This window comes from Pteropus alecto, unplaced genomic scaffold (genome assembly GCF_000325575.1).
Source record: "Pteropus alecto unplaced genomic scaffold, ASM32557v1 scaffold98, whole genome shotgun sequence".
Classification (NCBI taxonomy): domain Eukaryota; kingdom Metazoa; phylum Chordata; class Mammalia; order Chiroptera; family Pteropodidae; genus Pteropus; species Pteropus alecto.
In genome coordinates, this window is record NW_006443570.1 from 10651307 (window position 1) to 10661675 (window position 10369).

A 10369-nucleotide genomic window follows, 5' to 3' on the forward strand; every position below is an offset into this window, starting at 1 on the left:
GTCTCACGTCAGCCCTGCTCCTCAGCAGTCAGCGCAAAGCTCCCACGTCATCCTGTCTCATCTGGGCAGCCTTCTGCCAACGAGACACCAAATGCTGGGAAATAAATGCACAGGGAAGGAGCAGGTGGCAAGACTCTTTTGAGGTAGAAACAGGTCAATTGGCCGGCGAGTTGTGGCTGCAAATTTGGAAAAGCTCAGCCGAAGCAAGGGAAAGGAGCCACAGCTGGTGTCAGTTACAAATTGGGGCTCATCAGTGCTGCAAGGGACCTGCAAAGCTTTCTACAGCGGGCAAGACTCAAGCTCCCAGAGAAAAGGGAAGACCTCCGAGGGCATGGTCTTGGGCCAGAGACAGGGCTGGAACCCAGGTCTCCCGATGCCCAGTCCAGCAAGCTTCTATTCTGGGACTGATGACAGATTTACTGATGACAGGTCGGGGCAGAGGCTATGACACCTGTGAGCACAAGGAGGGGAGGGAGGGCGAGTCCCATCTCTGGACCTCTGAGGCATAAAAGCTCTATGAACAAGCAACAGGAAGGCCAGCAAACTCTAACTCAGTGCCAGAGTGCACACAAGATCGAATTTAGTGAAGGCTCCTGTTCCTTTAGCAGTCACTCGCAGGGTCGTTTTATGCTTGTAACACTGAGAGTCCACCAGGAGGTGCACAATGAGACCCCAGAGACTGTGTTTAGGGATGTTTAAGGGGCTGTTTAGAACTACAGAGGCGCAGATGGAAAGCTCTCTATTGCCCTCATGGCTGGCAGCTGTCAGACCCACCCACCAAAGCAGTTTTCTACCAGCGTTTTGGTGACAAACAACAAAAACAACTCTAGCTGCTGGAAGCAGCCAGGGAGATTATTGGAGGGGCTTGGGCAACACACAGAATTGCCAGGAAGGCTGAAGAACAGGTAGTAACCAGAAGCTGGGTGGTCAGAGCCACAGCCATAACCAGAGACAGCCCGGGAATGACCTGATCAGGGGGCCACTGTTGCTGTCGCTAGATGCTGGACTCCCCTGCAAGTTCTGAACCACGCCCTCCTCCTCTGCCCCACTGGCCCCAGACGTGCATCCTGGGAAGGCTTTCGTTGGCTGAGCCCAGGTTCCCGGTCTGTCCGACTCAGGGAGCAGGAGGGAGGTCTTTCTTGCATCCATGATGGGAGGCAGGCCTCTCTCCGAGACTCACGGAGAAGGGGCGTCAGGTGCTGGGCAGCCAAAAAACAACCACGAACAGCCCGCCTCAGACATCAGAGCAAAAGTCAGGCCGGCAGAGGGAGCAGGATTGGCGAGGCGGTGGGATTGGCGATGGCATTCGAAGAGCATGAACATGCTGAGGATCCTACACATTGAGGAGAGGGGGCTCCGTGAGCCTGGCGGGGCAGGAACAAGGGTGCGTGAGGGGGCTCCAGGGCTGGTGGAATCTCAGTCCAAGAAGGCTCCACCAGCCTTCTTTGTAGCCCGAATCAAGAAGCAGTGACGTAGACAGTGCAGTGTCCTGAGCGGGCATGATGAAGGTCATGAGAGCTGAAGTGACATCTCACTGACAGTTTCCCAAGGGATCGGAGAAGGCCACACTTGGACCAGATCGTTCCTCTACACCCGGTGCCCAGCCCAGCAGCACTCTGTACCCCTCAGTTAACCGATCACCCCCTAGGTCACCTGCTGAGGCAGGTGCGTGAAAAGCACATGCTTGCTGCGAGATGCCTGTGGAGACGTGGTACGAGGCTTTTGATTTGGGCCACAGATTGTGGTGCACTTTTTAACGCAGCCGGTCCCTTAACGTTCTCCGAGGGCCTTGGGAAGATCCTGGTACCCTGCGGAGTGTCTGTGCTCAGACGCGGGCCCTGGGACCTCAGCTCCCCTGGGCCTCGGCTCACTGGGCCCAGTGTTTTCCCAGAGGCACAGGGCCAACCCTGAGTTTCACCACTAAACCGATCCCAAGTGCTCATGCTCCGTCGGGTGCTGGCGCTGCTGCTGACCGCTGCCCGGGGAGGAGGCATTGTGAGGACCTTAATCTCCCATTGTCAATAGCTGTAAGGTAAAGTACATTCAGGGTGAGCTCTCCAAATGTCAGAGCCAGGCCGGGCCCTGTGTCTGTTGCTAATACGTGGCATTTACTCTACAGGTCAAGAAAGCATGTGGCTTTGGGGGGTCTTTCTGCCCAAATACAGGTTAATTACCAGCAGGTTGACCAGTCCCCCAGCTATGGGAGAGAGGTGACCCAGGCCCCGGGTAAGACCCTCATGGGAGACAAATCATTTTGTGGAGGAAAATAATTCAGGTTGCTTCTCCCTCCCCCCACCCCACCCCCGGGGTTCCCCCTAGACCTGAGGCGGCTGTAGTAACAGGACTGTGTTCTTTCTCTCTGTGTTCAAGGCTACCCCAACTTTGTGGCAACTTATGGCCGCGGCTACCCCGGATTTGCTCCTAGCTATGGCTATCAATTCCCAGGTGAGTGTCTTTGACTCCTGGGGTGTTGGAAACATGGGAGGTGGGCTGCATTTGGGGGAGGGAGAACCCCTAAAGAGAACACTGTGCGTACATACATCCATTAAAGAAATGACCTGTAGGTGCTAAATTTCAAGTCCACTTAACGCCAGGGTCAGGCTGCAGCTCAGTATGGTCGACAGAAGTGTTTCACTGGTGCCGAGTGTTTGGAGGTGGCAGCTTTTACAGGGAAAAGGAAGAACCGAAGAAGGTGTCCTCCGTCTGCTCACTCTCCTTTTTCCGAAATCTGTTCGGGGTTCTCTCAGCCTGGGGACCAAACTCTCGGCCCAGGGTTTCCTTTCGCCCTCTGCTCCCCACCGCCTGCTGTCTCCCATCACCCACCCACCCCTCCTCCCCTCCTCCAGCTCCGTCCTGACGCCTTCTGTGCCCTTCTGGTGTGTGTTGGGTGTACTGTTGGGGTTTAGGTTTGCTGTCTGTCTTGGTGGGGGTGTTTAGATTCTTCCTCCCCTCTGTGTGGGTGTCAGAGACTCAAGGCAGAGCCCACAGTGCCATGCTGCAGCTTCCATGTGGCTGGGACTCCCACCCGAGGTGGCAGCAGGGTAGCCATGATCTTATAGGGGTTGGGGGAGGGGTGCTAAAGGAAGTGATATTTTATGGGACTTGGCTTTTCCCCTGAGGGGGTCAACCAGCCTTTCCCAGACCTGGAGTGCAGATGAGAATGTATTGGGGTGCTTTGGGTGTCTGTGTGCAAAGGAAGCTGGGGTTTCTAGAGAAGGCGTTAGGAGCGGAGTTTCATCCTCTTGGGTTCTGTGCTGGGCACGGAGGCGCTGTAGGGCGCTGGGCTTCAGGCGGCGTTTCACTCCTGATCGGTCATCCCGCCTGGACTGAGATGCAGTAGGAAGCAGAGGGAGCAAAGATGTGGCCCTGGGAGGACGGGGTCTGAAGCCAGTGAGGAGGGCAGTGGGAGGGGAACGTGAGGGGCTTGGCCCGGTGTTTGCCTCACTGGGCTTTGGGGTTGCGAGGTTGTATGTGGGCAGGTCAGGAGGCATTCAAGACACTTAGAGCCATGCTTGATGGGGGACAGAGCCCTCGACTAGCGACCAGCAGTGGAGCCTAGGCTCTTGGCCTGGCTGCCCACGGCCACAGGCAGGTCACTCTGCATCTCTGGGCCTTTCCTCTGTCTTCTGTAAGTGAGAGCTTTGCGCAGAGTGGCCGCTGGGCTCTGTGCCCCTTTCTGATTGTAGAGGGGCGAGGCAGAGAGGCAGATACAGTAGCACAAGACCCAGATGGAGGAGTATGAGTGTGGGGGACTCCCCGTGATGAGTGTGTCCCCTTCCCCTAGGGCCAGGCAGTTTCCCGTCAGGGTAGGGCCCTCAGCAAGCATCCTTGCCTGCCCTAAGGAAGTGCTCCCCACTGCGTCTTTACAACAGATGGCTGCTTTGAAGGCCGTAGGGCCTCTCGGAGCAGGAGAAGCCAGCACTGGGCCAGGCAAGGCCTGGAGTTTGCTCACTCTGCTCCTCCGTTAGATTTTCACTTTTCACAGATGGGGGCGCCGGGGCCTGGAGAGGTAGAGAACCCTGTTCAAAGGGGCAGGACCAGGATTTGGGCCCAGATGTTCTGGGCCTTACGTGCCACCCTCCACTACCTCTCTAGCATCTACCTATCCAGTACAATGACACGTCCCACGTGTAGCTACTGTTCCTCAGTCACACTAGCCTCATTTCAGTTACTCAGTAGCCACTTGTGACTTGTGGCTTCCGTCAGCGCAGAATATAGAACATCTTAATCACAGAAGGTTCTGTTGGATGTGCCATTCAGAATCGTAAAGGAAGAGCTATAGTCTGGTGGGAGTACACAGTCCACACACATACACGCACATGTGCACTGCCCTCCCGGGGCAACCTGGTGTCCCTCTGTCCCCATTCTCCGTTCCTTTTCCATCCTGCTCAGCCCAGAAGCTGGTGGCAGTTTCAGGGACGCCTTCCCCCTGCTGGTTTCCAACCCAGGGGACAGGAAGACACACAGGCTCACACATCCTGTGCTTGGTGCAGCCCAGGTAACCTTCACAGCCAGGTTACCGTTGCCCCCTTGGTGTGACACTAGTCCCAGGAGGGCAGAACTGGGGGATTCTAATGTAGGATAATTTGGGGGGTGACAAATTGGAGCCCATGCTAAAGCCTCTGTATCGTCTGAGAGCCGGCCCTCGGAGCCCCATGAACCAGCCCAGGAAATGTCGGTAGAGCAGTGTCTCAGGGACCTGCATCCGTGGGTCCGCTAGAGTGACCAACCAAGGCAGGGTAGAATGAGATGCACCCCTCCAGGTGCTCAGCCCTTTACCATAAGCCAAGGCTTTGGGAACAGAGCAGTGGGCTGGTAAAGGGCATGGAATGGGCTTGGAGGGACTATATCCAGGGCCCATCTGTTTATCATTGTCACTAGATCCCACAGCTTAACACAGTCATCTGAGTTTGAATGAGACAGAAATCAGGCATTTAAATGTCCAGACAGAGTCTCCCTAACCCATGGGACATGGCCATTCTGTTCTCTCTGAGCCATCAAATTCTCCATTTCCCCATCTTTCCTACTTGCTGGAAGCCTCTTGTTTGTCCTCACCAGTGTCTGTCAGTGGCCACAAGAGTGAGGCCACCTGCTCTCAGGGTGGGTCAGGGTGTGGAATGGCCTGGGCCGGGAAGAGTGTGGCCCAGTGGCTGGACCTAGTTGCTCACGCCCCTCCAGGAGGAGCCAGGCTGATTTCAGAGTCTGTCCTCTGCTGACCTGACCCCAGGGAGGAGCTGCCTCTTGTGGAATGGTGGCTCTGTCTGTTCCAAACACCTCACTAAGCAGCCTGGGGTTCCAGACCACAACTCCTGGGGAGCCCCTGTGGCTTTCCAATCAAAGAGCTCATGAAGTGGTGGTTCCCCTCGAGAGCAGACTTGACCCCTCCTGGAGTCTCGGCCGCAAGGGCAGGGCCCCTGCTGAGGGAAGCTTTGAAGTGTTCTGACCTCTATCTCTTGCCTCGTGCCAGCAAGGAAGGTTTCTAGTAGATCTGGCCAAGAGGTGTGGGCTGCAGAGTGGTGACCTAGAGGAAGGGCAGCCCCACTCTCTGCCCTCTCCACCCCAGCCATCAGGCTGACTCTTTCGCCGCCCCCCTCCCAACGCCACAGGATCCTGTGGGTCAGAGACGGCAGCAAAGCTGTCGTATCACCACCAAACCGTCCTGATGTTTTTTTCTTTGTGATCTTTCTTTCCCACGTCCTCACTGTGTGCCCACTTCACTCACTTCCTACCTCCAGTCCTGTGACGTGTGTGGACCCCACACCCCTCCCAGCCTCTCTCTTGACTCCACCCTACTGGGGCAACTCAAGATCCTTAGCTAAGAGAAGCGGAAGGACACCTCGGTCCCGGAGAGCAGCTAAGGTCCTTCGTCCTCACACACTACGTATCCCTGTCAGGAAAATGCAGCCTGACCTTTACCAAGGGTCCTCCCTCTCTCCTGAATTGGCTCTTTCTGTGAACACCCATCTCGTCTGCGTGGGTGTCTCCCATGTCCCTCTCAGTGGAGCCCTGTTTTACCTGTGTGAGCTTCCTGGGCCACACAGTAGATATTAAACGGCACCTGCCTCTGCCCGCCTTGAGAGTCTGTGAAAATAAGTGAGATGCTCCGATGGAGAGGGCCAGGCGCCTTTGGAAAATTATTAGAGTGGGGAGTAGTTCTCTTCGAGGAAGACTGAGTGATGATGACCAACCCCTGTGGAAACAGCTCCTCCCGAGGCCCAGCTGTCCCCGCGTGTGCCCCCACCCCAACCCCGTAAATCACGGCACGCGCTCCAATTATGATGATCCTGATCGGCCGTCTCTCCCATTTCCTCTCTTTCCCCCTCTGGACCCTCAGTTTAATCTGTTAATTTCTGTTCTTATTTCACTTTGCAGACTATTTGCCGATTTCACAAGACATAATTTTTATCAACTAGCTCTTAAGAGAGGCATAACAAATTGGGGTTTGCTACCATTACTAGAGAGAGGATGCAGTCCCGGCGGGGGCCACCCCGGCTGCTGTCAGTGCCCACTGAACCCCTCCTAGCTGCCTGTTTGAACGAATGTTCTTTTGCTTATTTTTAATTCGTGGAAAAGACTCATGTCCTCACTGCTTCACTCAGTTTTTTAAAAATAATTTTATTCTCCAGTCCCTTCTCATTTCGCTTCTGGTACGCACTGTGAACACCGCCCACGCCCCACTGCCCTGCCTGCCACCTCCCCTAGAATGTAACGGGGCCAGAAGGAAACTTCTCACAAACTGTGGAGCCTCCTCAGGGGAATCCAGGTGGAAGCCATCAAATCTTAAATAACGACCAGACTCATTGGGGCATTGAAGTGTTGGTGACCCACAGGGGCTGGGGATGCGTGACTTGGAGCACCTGTGTCCCGTGGTGGACAGTACCAAAAGTGAATATACTCACACACTCACACATACATCTGTAAATACCAGTGTGAGAAACTCAATCTGGAAGAAAAACTATGTAAACATGATCTGGTCGTCTTTGTCTTTTGGGGCCAGTCCCTCAGGGGCTGTTGCCATAACAATAAGCACACTCTCTTCCAGAAGAGACAGTGGAGAACCCCGGGTGCTGCCACATCTCAGGCACCATGGACACCCGTCCACACCAGGCCCCTCCTTCCCCAGCACCTCCGCCCTCGCCTCCCTTTTTGTGCTGGCCTTGCATTCCCTGGTGGCATCAAGGACCTAATGGCCCACTGGGGCCGGAGGGAACAGAACTCAGAGGGTCCATCCCTGATTAAGTCAGCATCCCTGATAGTCACCCCCAGAAGGACTTTCTTTTTGCATGATCTCGACCCCCTCCATTCCCGGTTTGAAAAATCCCCACTCTCAAATGAACGAAGTATAGCTCCGTTGGACCCCCAAGAGTCACCCCTTGGTTCACACACATAGTTTGTGAGAAGTGACCCGTGTGCTCCCATTGGGTGCATTTGATGTGAGCAAATCCATGTTCGAATGTCAGTGTCCTTGAGTCCCAACTTGTGTGGTTTTGCACATCTCATTAAAGATGCTCGATGTAATAATTGGTTAGTTTTCTTTTATTTTTCCCGCAGGCCTTTTCATGAGTGCTATTTTTTTTTATCTGTATGGCTTTTTTTTTTTCCTCTTTATTTTGTTCTATGGATTGCTTTGCTTTGGTGAACTTGTCCTAGTATGCTTGTCTCACAAACGTTTTAGCCATTGTGAATTTTCTTCATCTCTGTAAATAGCTCATCTGTGCTTCTCCCTAATGACATTTTATTTTTTCCCCCTGTAAGCAACTGAGGTAGAAAAATAAATTGTTTACCATGGACATGCTGTGTGCTGCCGTCTCTTAGCCTGACAGTGTCCCTTTCTCGCTCTGGGGGAGGTGAATGCACTGAATAACTGGTACCCATGACAGCCTAGTAGTGCAGTTTCTGAAAGCATGCAGACTCCCTCTGGCTGCTGTCTGTCCCCATCCTCCTTCCCACCCTGCTTCCTCCTGTCCCCTGCACTTGCTCGAGGCAGGCCTGTCCTTGAGCAGAGTGACAGAGCATCTGCATGCAGCAGCTGTACAGTTCACCCCGTGCCCCCTTCTCTGCCATCGTGCCTGCCCTCGAGTGAGAATGCCACTGGAACATCTGGAGTCCCTCACATCTGTGTACCAGGTGTGTGTGAGCTCATGCACGTGCTTGTGCACACCGGCCTATATGTGGTTTGCACGTGGCTTGCCTTCCCAACTCCCCTGAACGCTACAGTTTGTTGGAGGCACTTGTAGTGCTGGACATGAAGCTAGAAGGCCTTGTTTCTAGGCCTGCTTGGCCACATAGTAGCCATGTGACCTTGAGCAGATGACCTAGCTGTCTAAACCCTGGGGATTATAATAGTGCCTAGAGTTAGTCAGGTGGTTAAATAGGATAATATGTATAGTTGAACATGTATTATAAACTGGTAAATGTTCTTCAACTGGAAATGTTAGAAATGGTGGGCTCTGAGGTTCCTACTGTGTCACTGTCCTGCGTGGTTTTCTCTTCCTCATCGCCCCAGTGGAGCTGCCTGCTGGCGGTTCTGCTTACCAGTGAAAAGAATGATGTAGGATCCCTAAGTGAAGCCAAAGAGTTCCTGCGCCCCACACTTCCTCTTCCCTCCTTCCCTCTCCATTTACTTCAAGATGCTTTAGTCCAGCCAAAGGAGAGAGAATCAGTGATCAGACCCATTGAGCATCATGGGACAGGTGCTTAGCTAGAGAGAGGGAATCTGTCTCTGCTATAAAGGGACAAAGGGCAGGCTGCTTGTCCAGCCTGAAGGCCAGTCAGGAATGGCCCCCTAGAAAAGGTGACATCAGAACTGGGTCTTGCAAAATTAAATCAAATTATCTAAGTAAAGAAAGGAAGGGAAGTATATCCCAGGCAGAGAAACAATAAACTTAGACACTGAATTAAGTAGTTTTAAGAAAGAAAAGTAAGAAAACAATAATAATGCCGTAAACAAAATAAGAATTTGTTTCTCTCTCCTGTGTAAAAGAAGCCTGGATGTGGCTTCATAGTATTAAGGGTCTGGGTTTCTTTTATCTTCTTGTTCCATCATCTTCAACATAAGACTCCACCTCATAATCTAAAAAGGCTGCTAGAGCTCCAGCCGGTACACACTCATTCCAGTAGAGTGTATCTCTCCCTTTAATAACAGTTTTTAAAAGTCACATGAGACACTCTACTTAGATCTCATTGGTCATCTCTTAGGCCTACCTGGCCAGTTTTAGCTACAAGGGAATCTCAGAAATGTCTTTAGGTAACCATGTGCCCAGCTAAAAGCAGGGGATTCTGGTACTACGTATGAAGAGTAGAATAGATACTAGGGGACACTCAGCAATCTCTGCCACAAACCTGAAAGAGGAGGCATTGCATGTCCCAGGATTATGAGCAGTTTTGTGTATGGGAAGCTTACAACAGCATCTTTGGTGCGGGAGAGGAGAGACAAGACTTGAGAGTCAGGGCGGGCCTTGTGACTCAGACTCAGAAATTCAAATTTGATCCCCAAAAGATATGAAAAGCCCTTAGAGGATTTTAAGTAGAGAAGCAATATGGTCAGGTTTCCAGGGTGAGTCAGAAGGGGCTTGGGAAAGTAGGGGGGCCAGTGAAGAAACTACAAAGATGAGTTCAGAAGAACGTTCCCTTCCTTCCGTACCCCGCCCTCCTCTCCTTCCTGCCTCCCCGTCTCTTGGCTCCATTCTTCACCCTCTGCCTCAGGCTGGCTGGTGACCCTCTGGGGGTCTTTTCAGCTCTACTAGGTAATACAGGGTTAATATGACCCCAACTCCCGATAAGTTTCTGGGCCAAAGTCTTAGCAACTGCAGTGTCCTTAGATATGGGCACTTGGAGCAGCCAGGAGGGCTGAGCTAACATCCCACAACTCAGTGCTCACACCTCCCTCCCAGGACACCGTGCGTGAACGGCAGGGTGCAGGTCCCAGGCGGGGAGACCCTGGGACTCTGGTTCTGAAGTGCCAGTGTTTGGTCCTTCCTCTTCAAAGATGGAGGACAGATCCCATCTCAGGTGCCAACGTTGACTGATGGGTGCTGGTTTCCTGGAGCACTGGCTTAAGAACGATTTTGAGGCCAAGTCCTAGCTCAGCAGGACTATGATTGATTAGCAGTGCCTGCATGGTTGCTGGATCAGGAACCAGCGCCTGCTCGCCTCGTGTTTTGACTTTGTATTCCAGTCTAATGGTGGTACATGGGTGCTGGGTGACTTTTGCCCACTCTTAAAGATGGCCATCAGTTTCACGGGGAGGAAGGGGGCATGGTCTGAGGAAAGGTGCCGTAGCTCAGGGACATCGGGTTCCCTCCGCAGGAGAAGCCCTGTATGTAGTCCGTTGCCAGTAGGGGCTGCTGTCAGGTAAGCTTCGCTTTGC

General features: G+C 53.1%; 1 protein-coding gene across 1 annotated transcript in view; it reads left to right on the forward strand.

Annotated features, from left to right (window-relative positions):
• MSI2 (musashi RNA binding protein 2) overlaps positions 1-7521 on the forward strand; it is a 333055-nt gene extending 325534 nt beyond the window's left edge. The window contains exons 9-10 of the mRNA XM_015599259.2: positions 2371-2445; positions 6373-7521. Coding sequence (XP_015454745.1) covers positions 2371-2445; positions 6373-6413 — 116 coding nt within the window. The 3' untranslated portion in view covers positions 6414-7521. The remainder of the gene's footprint in view (positions 1-2370; positions 2446-6372) is intronic.
• Positions 7522-10369: the final 2848 nt, after the last annotated feature.